Raw genomic sequence first — 20,471 nt, forward strand, 5'->3', positions numbered from 1 at the left:
TGGCGCATGCACTGATTCAAAAATTCTCCTTAGAAATTCTTTGCAGCATTTCCAACAAAACCGTTGCGGAATCCACCACCTTAGACAACAAGCTTACTTTTGTGCCGACAAAAATTGGTGCTTAAAATTCTGTGTTGGGTCCCTTTAGAATCAGATTTTGAGTTTTTTATAGTGTTTCCCTAATGTTTTTATGTCCATCCTGAAATGACGGCGATTGTGTCCGCAGCCTCTTTGCGCAATCTGTTCAGCGACAAGCGGCGGACATACCTCAACGAAAGGAAGAAAATCCGACCGAAGGGCGACCAGGACTCGGTCGGGGTCTACGTCGGAAAGTGGCGCTACTTCCAGTCCATGTCCTTTCTGGAGCCAATGGCACAGTTGCGGGGTCTCAGTGGGGCTGCTGACGAGGAGACCACGGACCGAGAGATGGTAATCCACTTGTTCGCTTGTGTGTGCAGGATTCCAGACGCTTGAGCAAGGTTGTCACGAGCTCAGCTTTCTCTGGACGCCTGTTTGCAAAATTCAGCAAGTACTGCTATATCACTTGCAGCATCTCCCAGCGGTACGCAGTAGGCACTGCAAGAATGGGTATATTAACTCCTCAGAAATTAGCGTCGGTATTTGATGCCTTATATACAGGGTGTTTCCCTTAACTTGAAGCAAGGATTAAAAAAGAGTGGCGCACCAGAGCTAGAAGAAACCAACGACGTATTGTTTCTCGCCGTGTGGCCCTTCTCAGAGTGTATTTAAAATTATGCTTAATAAGTTAATTAGCCAGGATTAATTAAGCAAATTTTTTATTATTCACTTTAGGGTAACGTGCCTTATCTTAAGTTGTAGAGGGGGTTAAGAAAGGACCGATGCAGTTTTTTGCATCAACACATCTCCTACGTAGTCCTTTTTTCCAGCATTTCAAGAAAGCCCACGAAATATGAAAAAAACCACGTAATTGCGCGATTGCACTACCATATCATAGCTCTCCCTAGCGTATCCTGAGTAAACGAAGCGTGCGCACTCGCCGTCTAAAAGCGTGCGGCCGACGCCTCTCTCAGCATAGTCTTGAAAATCCGTCAGCGCATTCTTCCTGACATGGAAAGCGCCCGCCGCAATCTGCGATAAGTGATAAGCAAGCCATCGACAGCCAATTCGAACGGAGCTTCAATTCAGCCATCGCATAGGCAAAACAAAAACGAAGGGAAAGCAGTGAAGAATATTTTAAGGCACACCTCCGTTTTTTTTTTTCATCATTTAGCAGCCTGTCGAACCGCGAGGCGGCCGCTCCCTTGGGCACGGTCAGCGCGCAACGTATCTTTCGTTCAAAACACGATTGGGAGCACGAGTGCAGTCACATGGTTTTTCTTCATATGTCGCGAGCTTTCTTTGAGTGCCGAAAAAAGGACCACGTAGCAGGTACGTTGCTGCAAAAAATTGCATCCGTTCTTTCTTAAACCCCTCTACAACATATGGTAAGGCACTTGACCATAAATTGAATAATAGGAAATTTACAGAATTAATCTTAGCTTATTTAGCAGAATTAGTTTAGTTTAGCAAAGTGTTTTGAAATCTTGTTTTATTATTGCAGCCTTTTGTGCACGTATTTTTAATGGTGGCTGCATTCACTGTCTGTGGTAAAACTGTGGTCTGTGCTTCTATGCCTTGTTGAGACTGGGGCGTCCGAGCCAGGAAACGGTCGAGGCGACGGTGAGTCAAATAACGTTTATGTACAGTATGTACAAGGGCTTTTACATGATACAAGGGCCAAGAGCACCACGGGCTAGCACAAAGAAGAAGAGCGGCCCCGGCGGCGAGCGTAACTCCGGCGTGATGGCTCTTCTGCTGCCCGTCTGCTGCTCGGGTTCAGCGCGGCTCCGTTTTTATAGCCGCTGGAAACGGTTACGGCAGCCAGCCGTTCAAATCCTCCAATCACTGGCCACCGTTCAAATTAGACCAATGGTCGGGAGCCGGCGAGCGTCTGAGGAGTTCGCACCGACGGAGAGGAGGAAAGGAGGAAGGGTCCGTGTCGGCGCCGCGGTGTCGGGATGAGTCACGCTGCATGTCGCGACTTGTCCGAGAAAGTCTGGGCCTGCTTTGAGCGTCGGCGAGCGCGCAGCGCTTGTTTCCAGGGGGGCCAGCCAGCGAAATGGGAGCTCCGGCACTACAGCACCACCGCCGCCAGACAATGCGCCACGAAGACGAGCTACTTCCGCGTGGCTCGGATGCGGGGCGCGCTCGTACGCCAGGCTCCTCCAAGTTCTCGTCCGGTGTTCAGCCGCAGGTAGCTCCAGGCTCCTTTCCGAGAACGGGTCCCGCTCGGCAGTACAGGATCACTGCTCCGCAGCTTTGTCGCCCAGGTGACTGGATCAGCTTCGCTCGGTCCTTCGGAAGAGCTTGCTTCTCAGCATCGGTCGTTGATCGTTCTGCATGTTGCCAAGAACCGACCGACAACAGGCAACACCCAACACGAGCAAGTGCCCTCCGTCACCCGTCAAAACACCAGACTTAAAGGTCACAAAACTCCGCTAGCAATAGTTCTGTCCCCTTTTCGTTCCCTCCTCTACAAGAGACACATGTGGGATACAAGAACTCCAAAGTAATTAACTCAGACAAAGTGTCAAACACATGAAACACTCGGAATGAAATGAACGCAAAATAAATTCGCTCTCTTGAGATCACTCGGCCAGAACACACAGCTGAGGCCACAAATGAGGACATTAATTTTTCCCCGATCTACGAGCGAACTTAAAACAGCTGTTCGCGAAGAGACAAAATGTAGGTCACGAGGAGGCGAAGCCAGCCTTGCTTAGAACACACGGCTTAGTGCGTCTACGTTCGCGTTTTCCTCGCTTCTAACGGACGGTAAACGACACCCGCTACAGCGGAAACTAGTGACTCTGCCTCTTTCGCTGTGCTGCGCTTTTCTCTCTCTCTCTCTACTACCGTGGTAGCTAACGTCTCTGCCTCTTTCGCGGTAGACGCGCTTTTCTTTCTCTCTCTACTACCGCGGTAGCTAATGTCTCTGCCTCTTTCGCGGTATACGCGCTTTTCTTTCTCTCCGTACTTGTCTTTCCAGTTTCTACGGGAGCTACAGTACGAGAGCGATTCGCTTTCATAGACTTGCAACTTGTCCCTTTCTTTGCGCTTCGCGCGCCAGTCGCGACGTCCCATAGCGAGTGCGCAACGCTTCCGATGGGACCGTTCTTTCTTTCTCTCTGTTCGTGGGGGCAAGTCAGACCTTGCACGAGTCTTGACTTTCTCGCGCATCCGTTTGCCTTTCCGCTCGGTGTGTAGTTCGCCTCTACACGGCCTTTTGATTTTACGCCTACTAAGTGGCGTCATTTCGAATCGCGGCTTTCTATCGCGATAACTGTGCTTGGCTTAGACGATTTCTTCTTGGCAATTTTCTTGCCCCTGTCACTGCGGCCTCGTACAATCTTTCGCTCTTTGAGCCGTTCTCGTGTTTTCCTTGCGCGCGCGTGCCGCTTTCTGTGGGAGCGCGGTTGCTCCCGTGACTGCAGCGGGAAGAGAGAGCCCGCATGAGAGCACGTGCCTTTGCGCGTCTCGCTCTCTCTGTGCTGGCGGCAAGATTCACACTTGTCCCGCTCCTTAATTTTTCGCCTCCCGGGCAGCGCTCTCTTGAATCTCGGTTTGCTGCTTTGGTGCACTTTTCCGCGCGAATGTTTGCACGATTTCTTTTTGCAGTCTATTCGACTGCTCAGATCGATGTGCCTTGACACACTGATGCGCTTCCTTTTGCGCGATAGCGACGCCTCGAACACTTCTTTAGCTCTGATTCTGACTCTAGTTTCAGGGCTGACAACGTGACTGACTTTACAGAAGTCAGTTTGCCGGCGACGCTGGCGCTTCCGATGGTGGAAACCCGTTTTCGCGCGTTTGCCCTTTCTCTCTTTTGGGCGGCGCCCGTCTTTCTTCTGCCTGCCTTTCATCTTTGGGCGGCACCACTCTTTCTTTTGCCTGCCTTTCATCGTCTTTCGGTGACAGCTCTCTCTCTTGAGCTTGCCTTAACTGTCCTTTCGGCGGCAGCACTGCTTGTCTATCACCTTGTTGTGATAGCTCTCTTTTCGGAAATGGCTGTTACTTTCCTTCCGGTTGCAGCTTTCTGTGTTATGCTTGCCTTTCCTCTCCTTTCGACGGCAGCACTGTTTCTCTTGTTTGGCTATCACCTTGTGGCGATAGCTCACATTCCTGAACTGGCGGTTCCTTTTCTTCCGGTTGCAGCTTACTATCGTGAGCTTTCCTTTAATTTTCGCCTGTGGAAGCACATTTTGCGTCCGTCCCCTAGGTCTCTGCTTTCTGACATTATCACTTTGATTGTCAGCCGATTCACGAGCGCTACCTGGCTCATGTCTGTCTTTAGTGCATTTGCTAGCCTCCTCCAAACTGCGTTCTTCCTTCTCAGCGTCTCTGAGTACGCATTCGGCCTCATCTCCCTCGGATGGAATGACGTCTACCGCCCCTATGTCGTCTGGAACGTTCTGTTCTCCACTGTCGTCCAGCACCTTAGTTTCTTCAGGCGCAGACGAACCAGTGTTTTCTACTGACTTTGCTGCTGACACGCAGCTCTCGTCATGCTCCTGACGCGTTTCAGCCAATTTCGGATGAGGGTCGGCTCTGAACTCAGTCGCGGTGTTCCCGCTACTGCAGGTGCTTTCTGGAAAGTCGCAAAGCTCAGAGCAGTGCGAAAGCACGGGACTCGTTTCGCATTCCTCGCCAGAGACACTAACGCACAACTCAGCGTTTGCAAACTCTCCATGCGCCTGCTTCCGTTGATCGTAAGTTTCGGGTTTCTGCATCTCTGCCGAACGCGCTGCACAACACGGTGTGCCGTCCTCATCTACTTCGCTTGCGTCGGCGCAAGTGTTTTCACTAATGTCCAGACGGACGTCCTCTCTGCCCTGTTCGGCAACTTCTCCTGCTTTCGACACGCTAGGAGATTCGCTTTCCGGTAACTCCGCCACAATCTCAATGGGTGAGACCTCTGTTAGTGCATCGTTCGATGCTGTGACTACCTTATCCGATGGTGTAGAGGTTTTCTCGGTTGGCGAATGCGGGGCAATTCCCACTGTTACAGCAGCAGTTACATCTGCCACGTACGGACTACGTTCCTCTGTGCCGCACTGGCAGGGCTGCTCTACAGCGACGCATTCTACCTCTGTGTCACGATCATCCGACCCTTCAGCATTTTCGAGCCACTCTAAAATGTCGGCTTTAAACTGGTACGGAAAATCGTTAAACGATGGAGTGCTATTCTCTCGCAGGTACCTTTGGCGAAGGTCCAGCGGTGACACGTCATATTTCGCCAGTAAGAAGCTTTTCAGCTCATCGTAGTCCGCCAAGCCGTCGTCCAACAGGCGCTTGACAACGTCATACGCTTCACTGGAAAGCAGGGCTACCAACTTCTGTGCCCAACCATTCCGCTCAACGCGCTTTCTCTCGCAGACGCGCTCGAACTCCGCAAGATATTTCGCCATATCTTCGGCGATCACGAAGGGCTGCGGCCTGTCTCTCAGCTGATGACCGTTGGTCTCACGCAGAGCGAACAATGTTCTATCTCTCTCATAAAATATCTCGTGTGCTTCAAACTCCAGGTCCATCAGTTTCTTTGCGCGAGCACGCCGTTTTTCTGCCTCTTCGCGCTCACGGCGTCTTTTGGCCTCCTCGCGTTCACGGCGTTCTTTGATCTCATCCAAGGCCTCATTGGCTTCCTCAGCCGTTACTTCCTCTGCCCGCATGATCTCAAGAATCGCATGCTTTCGTTTTGCGGGGCCCAAATCAATGCCCAACTCTTCACAAATTTCGATGAGTTCCTTCACTTTGAAGTTCTCCATCGCTCACAATAGCCTCTTGTAGCTTGCCCTTTAAGAATTCCCTTGCGGTTCACTACTATAGCGCTACTAGCATGACACGCGCAAGTAATTCTTTCCGAAACGCCTCGTTTACTCCCTCTGCACCAGCTTTCGTTTCAAAGCGCTCCGACTTGGCTCGAAACAGCAAAGCTCTCTCCAGTGCAACACACAGCCCTACTCTAAACTACAATCACGTGTGCTAGAGCAGTCTGGCGAATTGAGGGGAAAACATCAGGCACTCACCGCGCCGAGGTAGCTGACGCCGGTCGATCCCGCAGCTGCCATCCACTGTTGGGACCGAGGCATCCCACCGCTGCCACCACTGTTGGGACTGGGGCGTCCGAGCCAGGAAACGGTCGAGGCGACGGTGAGTCAAATAACGTTTATGTACAGTATGTACAAGGGCTTTTACATGATACAAGGGCCAAGAGCACCACGGGCTAGCACAAAGAAGAAGAGCGGCCCCGGCGGCGAGCGTAACTCCGGCGTGATGGCTCTTCTGCTGCCCGTCTGCTGCTCGGGTTCAGCGCGGCTCCGTTTTTATAGCCCCTGGAAACGGTTACGGCAGCCAGCCGTTCAAATCCTCCAATCACTGGCCACCGTTCAAATTAGACCAATGGTCGGGAGCCGGCGAGCGTCTGAGGAGTTCGCACCGACGGAGAGGAGGAAAGGAGGAAGGGTCCGTGTCGGCGCCGCGGTGTCGGGATGAGTCACGCTGCATGTCGCGACTTGTCCGAGAAAGTCTGGGCCTGCTTTGAGCGTCGGCGAGCGCGCAGCGCTTGTTTCCAGGGGGGCCAGCCAGCGAAATGGGAGCTCCGGCACTACAGCCTGCAAATGTAGCAGAAAATGTTTTTAGTCCTGTATAGCCATATATCAATTTCGCCGTTAGATGTTCTTCAGTGTGCAAAATATTGGTGATTAAGTATTAGTATTCGTCTTATTGAATCCATGTCTATCAGTTACATTGAACCACCCTACTGAAAAATCCGGTATGAATTTTAAACCGGAACCGCATACCGGGTTATTGTACAGGATTTGCGATACCGGATTACTGGAATATCCTGTATAAAACAGGAAAGTCCTGTATAATACAGGACTCTCCTGTTTTGTACAGGATACTCCGGAATCGCAAATCCTGTACAATAACCCGGTATGCGGTTCCGGTTTAAAATTCATACCGGAATACAGGACAGTCCTGTATTAAACAGGCTAGGCCCGTATTATACAGGAGGGCCCTGTATCACAGGACAAAGGCAGAATAAAATGCTTCAAATATATCCCACTTGGACTAAATCTGCCCAAAAACTGGGGCCATAAGTGTACATGCCAAATGCTGAAATATACAGAGCCTCAGAAACTGGTAATCTGCGATTATCAGCAACTCGCATTGCAGTCGATGTGCCATTGTGTTATTTGCTCCCACCTTTTACCAAAGTATTGGTAGCTTGGTGAGTATTATAATGCATCAAAAACTCCAAAAGATGTTTATTTTTTCCGCATGTCTTGAACCAGCTCACTAAGGTAATAATTTAACCCTTTGCGACGATCTACCGGCGCTGGGGTCTCTACAGGGTGCTGGCCAATGAAGTAGTCAAAAGCACCTGCAGAAAAGAAAATATGATTGGTAGTACATAATGCCCCCAGCTTATCATTTAATTGCGCACTGACACACAACATAATGCATTGAGCACTGTGACATGCAACTTACGGCCAATGGCTTGTAGCTTTTCAGGGGTCATTGGCTTTCTGCCCACTGTGGAGGCTTCTGACTTCAGGTTCCAATGGCAAGCTTGCCCTGTAACGCCCCTTTCCAGGAGTTGTGGAGTCGTCCAAAGGCTGCGTCTTTACAGAAACGCGAATCTTTGGGTGCCACCATAACTGCTGCGCACGTTGCCGAAGGAATAAAAATTCCATTCCCGAGGTGGACCTGTATGCAATAACAAATGCATACCCCAGTAGCACAAACGGGGCTCTGAATTGCGGGCCCCCGTGGGCCCAGACAAGCCACAGACAAGCCAGGCGTCTCAAGACGCCAGGCCCTGAGCATTGGCAATGCTCAGTATCGTGAATGCACCTCCCGCCTTCCATATTTGAATCAATAATGTATTGAAAATCTGCGTCGTAACATTGTTGGTGTGTAAACAGGTTGCTCAGACGATTGCGATGCTTGCGTGGTCATCCTCCATTATTTACGGCGCATACCGCAGCATCGATGCGATGCGTGATGTTTGTTCAAGGTCTTGAGCCGCTCCCCCTCAGGACGCTTATCAATGATTGCTCTCGCACGTATACACCATGTGCCTCTGTAAAGAAATAATACAAACTATAAAACTAATTTTAGTCGTGCTATCATGAAGGACAAGCAATTTCGGTATGTAACTGAAAGAAAATTTTGCGCTATTTCGTCCCTCTACGCTGTGCAGTCTACAAAGTTTTAGTTAAAAAGACACTGAACAGTTAGAACGTTTCTGTTGACGCCGAGCATATAACCGAGACGGAGGCAGTACTTAAAAAACAGGGTGATTTGAAATGCGTACTTACGTCCTAGCAGCACGACGTCGCCGTCATAAAATCCGCCTTCCACCGGTCAAATGTTCACCACCGGCCTCCACCGGTCAAATATTCACCACTCACGTCTTTCGGAGCGAAGTCATTCATCACTGAGACAAGGATGATAGGGTTCCACCATATTTGCACTGGACGTACGCATGAAAGGCGATGTCATCTTTGATCATGGATTGATCAAGGCAACACGAAGAGAGGCGCAAAAAATTGTATAACACAAATTCAACGCCAACGAGCGAGTGCCAGCGTGTTTTCCCAGCTACCTTCATCCCTTGACACTCAACCCAGCCGCAGGAGAGAAGTAAAAACCTGTTCCAAACAAACGCAGGAAAGGCGGGGGGGGGGGGGGGGGGGGGCACTTTTGCAAAAAGTCACCGCGAAGCGGCAGGGGACAGTGAACAAGCAGAATCGGAACCTCCTCGCCACTTCATGGAAGACGCGGGGAGCGTGGTCGGGAGGGCGGCTTAAAATGTTCGGTCGTGGGTTGACAGACACAGAGGAGCCGAAGGGGAAGGAACAAAGCCCGATAGAAAAACCAGGAATGCGCAGGTTTTTTTTGTTGTGACGGACCCAGGAAAAGCAGAGAAGGCGGTGATGAGAGAAAAAAAAAAGCTTTAAAAAATTTGCGTAAAGACGGGTTACTCGTGTAAGGTTTCTACAGGTGGTTTTTGTTTTTATTTTGTTCTCTCGAGCGCTGTATCTTCTAGCTAGCACGAAGCGTCGCCCTTAAGGGAACACCGCAAGCTGCCGGCTCCGTTGAATTAACCTTTTCTTGTTCGTCGATAGAAATGTTCTGGGCGATTTGTGATTAGCATGCCTTCCTGATAAAGTGAAGGGTGCGGCCGCTCGGGATGGCACTTGGACAAGTTGCGTTATCAATGGGCAATCACTTGACGAAGAAGAAGTGCAAAGAATTCCTGCACGAAAACCAAGAATTTTCTTTCTTCATCGATGCGTCGCTACAGACTGCCGCTAGCGAACATTAAAAAAGCTGCTGCAATGAACGCGACAGTAACAAACCTTTTGGAGCCTCTGGCGCAGTCACCGGAGGCTCGCCATGTTTATCAGCCAGTCGTGAAGTTCTGCACTGTGAAATCCAGAGTAATCTGCGCAGGACTTACGAAGGCTGCTGGCGGATATATACTAGCCGTGTGCCCGCACACAGCCGCCCTGACTTTGTCAGGGTGCTGCACGGGAAGCCAATATGGCGGTTGCCCTCAAATCACCAAATCATGCACAAACTGCATGTTTTGCCACTGCGAAGCTCACGCTTAGCCCTTTTCTTTTCCTAGCCCTTTCAACAAAACCGTGTATGTGTTGATTATCGAACTTATGCGCGCGCTGCCCCCCCCCCCCCTTTCCCCTAAAAAATATCTGCTGGCGTACAACAGTCAATCTGCAGACCAAGCACCAAAACCGCGGCACATATCGCTCTGAATACAGGCTGGTATGCCCGGTTTGAGCTCCGTACCGGACTAGTCTGTCCGGTTTGAGCTCCGTACCGGACTGGTCTGTCCGATTTGAGCTTCGAACCGGGAATGGACTGTCCGGTATGAGCTCCGTACCGGAGCGGTCTGTCCGGTTTGGGATCGATACCGGACCGGTATGAACCGGTATAGCCATCAAACCGGACGGGTCTCGCCGGTATGAGAGTGATACCGGACCGGTATGAAACCGATATGTTCCGGTAAAATCCGGTTTGCCGCGATACCGGATTTTTCAATAGGGCAGTATTACTACTTTTTACTAATATGCAGCATTTTTGTTTGGAATTACTATGTATATTATGTATTTTGTGTTTACTATATATTTTGTGTTTACAGTTTCTATGTATACTACATGCTCTTATCTTCGTACAATTTTAATCGCAGCTTTGTATTATTTCTGCTGTTATCCGTTGCCAAGAGAAAACAAGGGGTAAGAACCGTTGTCAAGCTGCTCGAGAAGCAGCTTTTTGTTCTTATCCTTGCATTTATTTCTGTATTGAAAGAAATGCTAAATAAATTGATTTGATTTGATTTGAATTTAAAAAACTCTGAGGAGCCCGACATGACGAGAAACAATGTGTCGTCGGTTTCGTCTAGCTCTAGTGAGCCACTTTTTTTTAAATCATTGGTTCATATTACATGATACACCCCGTATATAGGTTGGAATGTGCCATGAGCCAGTGACAATTTTATTAAAAGTGTTTCATTTCTCAAAGGTGTGTGCAGGATGCCAAGAGAACTGGCTAAGAGGACCGCTATGCTTGATGACTTGATGTGAGGGCTAAACACGATAATTCTCAGGGCCTCTTGCATGCTGATGCCCTCAAAAATTGTATTTCCCATACCAATACCTGACACAGAAATTACTCATTTCCAATACAAATACTCGGTACTCTCCTGTCAATACTTTGATACATCGCTCAAACCGCCGGTGTTAAGCCAATAATATGATTAGCCAGGTTAAAAAATTCCTGTGTAAATTTACGAATCTTTAGTGTATTCTATTAGTGCGTTGTTTTCGACCGGGTTTATACTAATCTGGCCACACAGATTTCTTTGACCTACACGCATGGTGCATCTGGATTTTGTGGGAATCCTGGCTTTCTGCCGTCGCCTTTGCTCGGCTAGCCGGCCTCCCGCGTTGTTTCTCCTCTTTCCCTTGCTCCCGCCTCAGGCGGTGGAGAGGCGGCTGGGTGACTAATCACTGTCATTTAGCCACAGCTCCGCCCCGGCTCCCCAAGGGCCTTTGCCATTGGCGCCTTTTGGCGGGAATCCGGGACCCGTTTTGGGCGGCCGCGCACTGCGCGACCGTCCGAGCGGGGCCCAGAGAGAGAGATCCCTCCGAGACAGCGTAAGGTGCGTACGTTACTGTTTGTCCCTGCCGGCCTTTGCCGCTCGGACCAGTGCTTACTCGAGCTCGCCCGCACGTGTCCTCTGACCTGCAGCGGCTCGAGCCTGTCCAGCGGGGTCCAGCGACCTCTGACAGGCGTACCTTGCGTTGAATGCCCACTCTCTCTCGCAACCGGCCCAACGGTCGACACGAGAGAGAGATCACAGCACTGCCGCGGGGACATTCTCCTGCAGCGGCGTGCTAGCGGTGCGCATTGCTCGAGTCGCTTCGTGCGCGCAGCGGAGCCTTGCTCCTCGCGCGCCCCCGGGACGGGGTGACGATTGAGTGTGTGTGTACTGCTGAAAGACGAAGTGAATAAACGTCTCCTTTGTGAACTTGGAGGCCTATTTCTTTGTGGCGAATCGCTCTCCTCCCAGCGGAGGTTGAGTGCGCTGCAGCGGTGTCCCAGTGTGTGTGTGGTGACGGCTGATCGGGGCCCTTGGCTCGCGCGAAGCTCGAACCCGCGGTGGGTGGTGGCCTGTGTCCACTTAGAAACCCACAACTGGCGCCCAACGTGCTAAGTCATTGGCGCTTACGCCTTTGATGGCACATTAGCCGAGCAGGTCGCCTTGACGATCACGCTTGCGCACCGTGTCTACCACCCCCAGCGCGGCACTCGGCAGCTACATGTCGGCTCCCTACGGAGTTGTAGCGTCGTTTGATCCGCTGGCTGCTGTTCCTTCGAATAGCTAGACACCGTGGTTGGCCGCGGCCCCCATTGGGGTTTACGGTGACACAACCCAAAATGTTGACCACGTGGCTCCCATTGGAGCTGTATCGGAAGCACCCTGCGGTGCATCCGCTGGTCACATGCCTCAGCTGTGCATGCTTTCCGCCCAGTGCGAAAGCAGTTCGTGTCACGCTGCCGCAACCGGCAGTTTCGAACAGCAGCAGCCGTGCCCCGCGAGCAGTCAATTCTGCTCTGGGAACGGCGAGGCGCTGGCCCGGTTCCCTGCGGAAACCACGCCGCTCATCGAACTAGGAGCCTTGCCTCCCTCGTTCGTGCAGCCCGCCCAAGCCTCCACTGAGGCAGGGGTGCAGTGCGCTCAGTTGGCTGATGCGGCTCCGCGAGCCTGCGGGTCGGCTAGCGCGCTGGGCTCTCCTGATACAGCATTACGACTTTTCCGTGCAGTGTCGAAAGGGGAGCACAAACGTGGTAGCTGACGCGCTATCCCGTGCCCCACTCGCCAGCGGCGCCTTGACGCCTGTAGGCGGAGGGGGCGAAACAGCGGACGAGCCGCCGGGCGGCAAGGAGGGGGAACCCGCAAACGGGTTAACCCATTCCGCTAACCAGGCGAGCAGCGCTTCGCAAAGCGGACAAGAGGCAAAGCTCTTCGTGAGCGCCTCGGAGGTGCCGACGCGAACGGAAATTTTGGCTGCAAACCTGAGTGGAGACGAGACCATGCTCCCCTCTGGGATGACTGGAATCGTTTTCAGCCGTAAGAGCTACTGAAAGCCCAGCAAAATGACCCCTTTTGTCGCGAGGTGAGCGACGGTCTCAGGGAGACGGAGCGCCGTGACGCTACTTGTATTGTAGCGGGCGCAGGGGGGCAGAAGCCAGCGTGTGTCGCGGCGAACCCCGGGGGAGTCATATTTGCTGGACCATGACGGGCTCGTGCTGAAGTACATAGCCACCGATGACGAGTCCATCGACCCGTTCTAGGTGGTTATCCCCAAAAGTCTAAGAGGCGCACTTTTGCGATTCTCTCATGACGAACCACTGGCCGGTCATCTGAGTGACTCCAGAGTTTTTGCAAAACTGAGTCAATCGGTGACGTGGCCCGGCATGAAGCGTGACATTATCCGCTATTGCCGTTCCTGCCATGTCTGTCAAGCGGTGAAGTCACGGGGTGGCAAGCCGCCTGGAATGATGAAACCGATTGACAGTGTGCGTCCGTGGCAAATGGCCACCTGCGATTTGATGGGGCCTTTCCCCAGGAGCAAGCAGGGGTTCATAGACCTGAAGGCCTACGCGTCACGGTCTGACGAGCTTGCGCCGGTACCCATTGGTATCAAAGGCAAGCGCAAATGCACAACTGGTGCTGCGGAACGCAAGCGTACGGAGCACCGGTACAATCTGAGGCGACGGTCACCGGTGTGATTGATGCCGGACGGCGGACTTTTCCGCAACCGAAGGCACGCAGCCTCAGCTAGCTGGCGAGCTTTCTCGTCAGGCCCTACCCAGGCGAAGCACGGTGTGTTATTTTTTGTTTTTGCAGTATGCTCAGTTCCAGTCTTGTGTGTTTATCAATTTATTTATTTGTTTTTGTTTGAGTCAGTTTCTAGCCACTTTCGTTTTCCTGCTTGTACGTCTGTTTTCGTTCTAACGTACCCAGATGTACATAGGCAAAGTTCAGCCCGCTCGTGCTTGCTCTTTTCTAGAAGGAATAGATTGGATTAGGTGTCGTTTGTACAGCGCGCCTTTTCTCATTTCCGGCCCGACTGTGGGTGGTGGGCTCGTTAAGGAGCCGTGTGTCGCGGTGCGGGTTTTGTGCGGCCCGTATGGAGGGGAAGTTGGCGGGTCGTTTGGGGCGATGGGGGGCGGAAAGTGCACCCTTTGACACTCGCCGCGGCGCCTCTGGACGCTTCTGATGGGGGGGGGGTCGTTGTCGCCGACCAGCGTCCGCGCACGTGCCGGTGTATGCGTGTTTGTGGCTGTGGCTGTGTGCGCGCGTAACCATGAGCCAAGGCGACGCCTGTGAGTTGTGCCGTTGTGTCCTTCTGCGTGAGCGCGAGGATGAGAAGGACCCCTCGCTGTGGACAAGGTTACACATCTGGACGCCGCCGAACGTCCTCGCCCGTTTCAGCCGGCGTGAAAGGGGTGCACTAACTTTCTTGTGCCCGAACGTGATGTCGTGTCCAAGGGCGCGAGGTCAGTGCTCTGCCGCGGCCCCGTCGTCATCAACGCACCCTATATCAACGGAAAGAAGACCGCCATCAGTCGTCGGCCCTCCCAACCCGTTCAACTTGAAGTCTGCGAGCGGTGAGTCGCCGACCGGCCCATTGGGCCGCGCCATCGAACTTTGAGGCTGACATCCACCTGTCACATAGCTGTACAGTTTTATTCACATCTTCTTGGGTACCGTGTATATAATCTGCAAGCTGTTTTGATTTACTGAAGAGTGTGCAAGTGTTTGCCTTGTTTTCCTTTGTTTGTGTTGTTTTTTTTACGTTGTTGTGGCTGGAACTGAAGTGTATCTAGTTTTTTTTGTGTGTATTCATTTCTTTATTTTGGAACTGAAGTGTAGCTTATTTTTTTGTGTGTATTGATTTCTTTATTTTGGCCGCGTGCTTTGCCGATGGGTAGGAGGGCATTTAAGGAGAGGGGGATGTGGGAATCCTGGCTTTCTGCCGTCGCCTTTGCTCGGCTAGCCGGCCTCCCGCGTTGTTTCTCCTCTTTCCCTTGCTCCCGCCTCAGGCGGTGGAGAGGCGGCTGGGTGACTAATCACTGTCATTTAGCCACAGCTCCGCCCCGGCTCCCCAAGGGCCTTTGCCATTGGCGCCTTTTGGCGGGAATCCGGGACCCGTTTTGGGCGGCCGCGCACTGCGCGACCGTCCGAGCGGGGCCCAGAGAGAGAGATCCCTCCGAGACAGCGTAAGGTGCGTACGTTACTGTTTGTCCCTGCCGGCCTTTGCCGCTCGGACCAGTGCTTACTCGAGCTCGCCCGCACGTGTCCTCTGACCTGCAGCGGCTCGAGCCTGTCCAGCGGGGTCCAGCGACCTCTGACAGGCGTACCTTGCGTTGAATGCCCACTCTCTCTCGCAACCGGCCCAACGGTCGACACGAGAGAGAGATCACAGCACTGCCGCGGGGACATTCTCCTGCAGCGGCGTGCTAGCGGTGCGCATTGCTCGAGTCGCTTCGTGCGCGCAGCGGAGCCTTGCTCCTCGCGCGCCCCCGGGACGGGGTGACGATTGAGCGTGTGTGTACTGCTGAAAGACGACGTGAATAAACGTCTCCTTTGTGAACTTGGAGGCCTATTTCTTTGTGGCGAATCGCTCTCCTCCCAGCGGAGGTTGAGTGCGCTGCAGCGGTGTCCCAGTGTGTGTGTGGTGACGGCTGATCGGGGCCCTTGGCTCGCGCGAAGCTCGAACCCGCGGTGGGTGGTGGCCTGTGTCCACTTAGAAACCCACAATTTTAAAAACTTGAGCACTGGGCTGAATGCCGACTGCACACGCACGTTCTCGTCAACGTGTACCGAGCCTCTGTGAACGTCATGGCCCACCCCGCGAACACACGGGTGACTGAGAGCCCGGCGGTGTTGAGATGACAAAGCTTCGGTGCACGCTTACGAGAACGTTTCTTACAGCCTGTCTTGGGCGCTTATTCGCCAATTGCTGCCGGATTGCTCCGACAAGGGTGGGTCCAGCAAGTGTTGGTGTGGACGCCTCTGTGAATATCTCTCACATGGCGGACAGTTTCAAGAGGAGGCAAATGTAGCTCTGTTCGGCAGAGATTCAAGTGTTGAGATATGATTAGGTAATGAAAGAGGTCAACTTAATTGCAGCGCCCTGTGAAAAGGAAAATTGGAGGCACAACGTTAAGAGACTGGAAGCTTGCAGGGTGGGTCAGGGAACAAACGGTGGTTAACGACATCCTAGTTGAAATCAAGGGGAAGAAATGGGCTTGGGCAGGGCATGCATTGCGAAGGCAAGATAACCGCTGGTCCTTAAGGGTAACGGAGTGGATTCCAAGAGATAGGCAAGAGTAACAGGGGGCGGCAGAACGTTAGGTGGGCGGATGAGATCAAGAAGTTTGCTGGGACACAGTGGGCACAGCTGGCGAAGGACAGGGTTAATTGGAGAGGTATGGGAGAGGCCTTTGCCCTGCAGTGGAGAGGCCTTTGCCCTGCAGTGGGCGTAGTCAGGCTGTTGATGATGATGAATATCCCGAAAGCAGTCTTCAATTTAAATATTGGAAATGCAATAGTGAGGATTGGATGGTCAAAGTGTGTGCAGGACAGGGCTACTTGGAGATCCATACTCTCCTGTAGTGCGCGTCACTGCGATTGCTGATGATAACGAATTGTGCACGGACTTTTCTTTGAGTTCCATGCACAATTCCACCAGGTATCCGATGGCGTTTTTTATCATATTAACGATATGGACGTGTTTTCTGGCTGCGTTTCTGGGAAGGGACTTACTGCAAATACTTGTAAGTTTGGTTTACATGCCGTTATGGATTCGTCTTGCCGCTATTGTGCAGCCACCCCCGGAGTCATTCGACGAGGTCTCGCTGCCGGACGATGATTGCGACAACAACCTACAGTTTCGCATAATCAACGCCACTTCAGTCGAAAGCACAAGGTCATCTTCTCCTGAGGTTGACCGATCCCTGCCTGAGGGCAGCTCCAAACGTCCGAGAGAGCCCAATGACGCCTCAACGGAACCGTTCGAGTTGGACAAGGGAAGCCAGCCTACCCCTAAAACAGCGCGCACTGTTGCGGAGACAGCCGACTGCGACGATGCTGCGATGTACTTTGGGAAGACTGTGGCGGCGTTGCTTCGGTCTTTGAGCCCCAGAAAACTGGTTAGGTGCCAGGCTGAGATCCTGGGCGTGATTGAGCGATACCTTGTGGAATGAATGAATTCTTTTTTTATTTGCTTCACTTTGCAGTGCCTTGTTGCCATTTAGTTTTTTGCGTATAGCGAGTCAAAGACAGTCCGCTTCCCTTGATGCTGCCCCAAATTGAAGCTGGGAGAGAACGTACGAGGGTTGCTAAGCTAAGCCTTCGCTGCATCAACATAACCTGCGCATATCTGGGGGAAGAGTTCAAGATTTTGGATCAACAATGGTTGTGATGAAAGAGACTATATTCTATAAGTATTCTTGTACAGCAAAACCTGTCAGTGCCTCAACTTCTGTGATAGTGATCTTAACTTTATGAACGTGCGTGGTGTAGACCTCTGAAAACAATGATCTCAAATGAAAACAGCCGGTCTTCGCTTCGCTGAGGCGTCTGCTGGTGTAGAAACGCAGTGTGGTGAGATTTGGGATGACGTTTTTCAAGAACGATGTGCTTTGTGTCAACATTGCATGAAGTCATGCAACTTGCGTTCACCAAAACTAAAACCTTGAGACAATACGTTACGTTTGATATTTTAAAAGCGACTTTTTTGGCAGAACCCTTCTGCGCAGCACCTCCAGCGGCAAAGGCCAATACATACTCAATTTGTTCAAAACTTTTTAGAGACGCATTTCAGTGTACACTTCATTTTATTTGCTCATTGTAATAAAACATTTGCCAAACCGCTTGGAGATCTGGCAACACCAAACGTGCAGTTCCGGTCGTCTTATTGGTTTGGTCAACCAAGTACGTCATTGCAAGGCGTGCTTTCCTGATAGCGCGAAACTGAGTCTCACGAGCATAATTTCAAAAGCCAAGCCTCTGCCTTGCTTGTTCTCCTTTTCTGTTAATAAGTGCACCTACTCTCCTGCTATTTCGTCAACGACAGCAGTGCTAAACATCACTGCTTCCAGCGCACTTTCAGTACCAATTGAAGTTTGGCTGTACCTGAAGACTGCAAGAATCCGCATTGGGGAATGGGTTGGAAAGTACAACTCAGTAACATCGTCATTGAAATGCACAGGTTTACGCATCTGCCCAGCACTGTCCATTACCATCGCTGTTATATCCTTAGCGGATGAAAATTCGCCTGATCGAGGGCCCTGTGTGGTACATTATCCGAGAAAATTAGTGTGACTGTTTTGTTTTTTGGTTCGTGCACTGATGCATCAAGCGCTGTTCAAAATCAAACTTAATCTGCAGGTTTAGAGCCTGCAGTATATGTATATATAAGCACACACCACTCTCATATGCAGCTGCGTTGCCATCTCCTTGACTAATGAGAGTGTCTTGAGTCCCTGCCTCTACCATGCTTTTCAGTGACAAGGTTACACAGCCCGACGCAGTTCTAACTATCGAATCTGTCAGAAGCGCATATGGATGATATATTTTGCTAGTAGCGGTCCTTTTCTTCAAACTATTGCAAGTAATTGCGCTCAGAGTAATTTTCATTTGTTCCAGGTGACCAATCTGCGAAATCTGAGATATTCCCATATGCCAAGAAACCTCGCTTGACTTCGAAGAAAGGCCAACACGACTTGCGATAGAGTTGCCTTGTGCGTAGCGTGCAGTTCACTGCTTTGATGCTTTCCGCCTGAACGCTGAGCAAAGAAAGAATGGCTGTGTCACGGAGCAAGCTTCTGCCACTTGCCACAACGATAAAAATGATTGTTTTTAGGAATGGTTGTCGCGTGCTTTGCGGAATTCGCTTTCCTCTGTCAGACTTGAGTTATTCATTTCTGGACAAAGTTGAACCCTTGGAAATTGATGGCACTAAGCATCAAAAAGAAAACCTTCAGACAAGTTTTTATTCATGTTGCATCACAGACGCGCCAGGCGCAATCGCAGTTAGGACATTAGTGCCGAAATGCACGTGCGTCGCACCTCGCGACACCTGCCGCGGGGGCTCAGTGTTTAAAGTGCTCGTCTACTGAGCCGGTGTACCCGGGTTCGAACCCGACCGCGCCGGCCGCGTTTCGATGGAGGCGGAAAGCAAAAGGCCGGTGTGCTGTGCGATGTCTGTGCACGTTAAAGATCCCCAGGTGGTCGAAATTATTCTGCAGACCTCCGCTTCGGTACTTCTTTCACTCACACCTTCCTCCTTTCCCATACGGCGCAGTTCAGGTGTCCACAGAGATTTTTGAGACATACAGCGCCATTTCATTTCCTCAGAAACCAATCCACTAATTTGCCAAGTGGATTCAGCCGCTTTTGACAACGACCGGGGCAGAAGGCGGCGAGGCGAGGCCGATCGATCCAGACCGATTTCCGCCGCCGGAAAAATTCCGCGGCGAGAATCATGGCTGCGTGCTTCGAAGCAGGATTAACTTAATTCGTCGCTGCTGCTTTTCTCAAAACGGGGCACCGGTCTTGCGCTTCGTTTCACCTAACCTATAGGAAAACGTGTGATAAATTTGCTTTTTTTTAATTTGGAGTGACGACTCTGTCTCGTCTAGGCTTGACAGGAGCGTCGATTTTTGAAAGTAATGGGTCTCGTGCTGACAACCAGGTGGCGCCACTAGCTTGAGCTTTTTGGTAGCGGAGCTAAATGATGTCCTGAATGGTGACGCCGCACAAGTAGTGAAAAGATTAGCTGAGGGAGTTGACGGTATAAGGGCGATAGCACAGCAAGCGCAGATCGTGGTGTGTACAGTGCCGGGGGTACAAGGAAGGAATGGAGAGGTTGCTGACGACGTTGTGAATCTTAATCGAGAGATAAGGCAGTTAAGCCTCGGGAAAGGCTTTGAGGTGGTAGACATAAACAAGGAAGTGCACAGAGCAGGCTTGGGCAGAGGCTTTGGACGAGATGGCATCCGTTTCAGTGGAAGGGCAGGAGAAGGGATAGGCTGGCGCCTGGGAGGCCGAGCGGTAGCTTTTTTAGGGGGTCCGCGGTGGCTCAGGGCGTAGGGGTAGGTAGAAGCGAAGTAGTAAATGTAACAATAGCGGCTGAGCCCAATAAAATGGCTACTAGGAGGACCAGAAAGAAAACTACGAAAAAGAAATTTAACGCCAGGATCAGTTACATAAGCATGCAAGGGGGTAGAAAGAGAGCGAAGTGGCTAGAAATAGAACAGCAGTTAAAGGACGAAGAAGTAGCTGTGTACGCTCTATGCAAGACACATCTGAGGCATCTAGAAGATCCACCCTTAATCGATGGCTATGTCTGGGAAGGGTGCAGTTAAAATCTCCCCTCTGCGGCTGCGCCAGTTGAAATCCTCTCTCAAGATCTCGTAGAGGGAAATTGGGTTGATGATAATTGTTGTAGGATTCTTGACGTCTTGCAGATTCGAATTGCTCAATCACAATGCAAGAGGACACTTCTGGAGAGGTTAACTTTTTATAACAATTAAAAGCACAAAGGAGGATACAAGCAAGGAGAAAACATATTTACACTTGACTGACTCGATGTGACGAAACCAGCCCTCGGTCCTGCCGGAGCAGCTGGTTTTAAAACCTATGTCCCTGCCCTCGGTGGGGAGAATAACCAATCAGGTCACAGCACAAACATCCACCCAATAACTTATTGGGGAAAGGAAAACACAACCAATCAATGATTGGAGAAAGAAGGTAACTCATCGCGACACCGTACACATATGTA

General features: G+C 51.4%; 1 protein-coding gene across 1 annotated transcript; it reads left to right on the plus strand.

Annotated features, from left to right (window-relative positions):
• Window positions 1–204: 204 nt before the first annotated feature.
• Window positions 205–17,582, plus strand: LOC149328672 (uncharacterized). The gene is made up of 2 exons (XM_089559060.1): window positions 205–429; window positions 16,513–17,582. The coding sequence occupies exons 1-2, from the start codon at window positions 205–207 to the stop codon at window positions 16,888–16,890; spliced, it is 603 nt and encodes a 200-aa protein (XP_089415186.1). The 3' UTR covers window positions 16,891–17,582.
• Window positions 17,583–20,471: the final 2,889 nt, after the last annotated feature.

The sequence above is a fragment of the Amblyomma mixtum genome, chromosome 9 (assembly GCF_055824585.1).
Source record: "Amblyomma mixtum isolate Tamu chromosome 9, ASM5582458v1, whole genome shotgun sequence".
Lineage (NCBI taxonomy): Eukaryota > Metazoa > Arthropoda > Arachnida > Ixodida > Ixodidae > Amblyomma > Amblyomma mixtum.

Excerpts from the sequence above, each read along its gene's own strand:
- LOC149328672 (XM_089559060.1), top strand. The coding sequence starts at position 205 with ATGACGGCGATTGTGTCCGCAGCCTCTTTGCGCAATCTGTTCAGCGAC. Across the intron at positions 430-16,512 it reads AGACCACGGACCGAGAGATG|CCACCCCCGGAGTCATTCGA; the intron begins GTAATCCACTTG and ends GCTATTGTGCAG.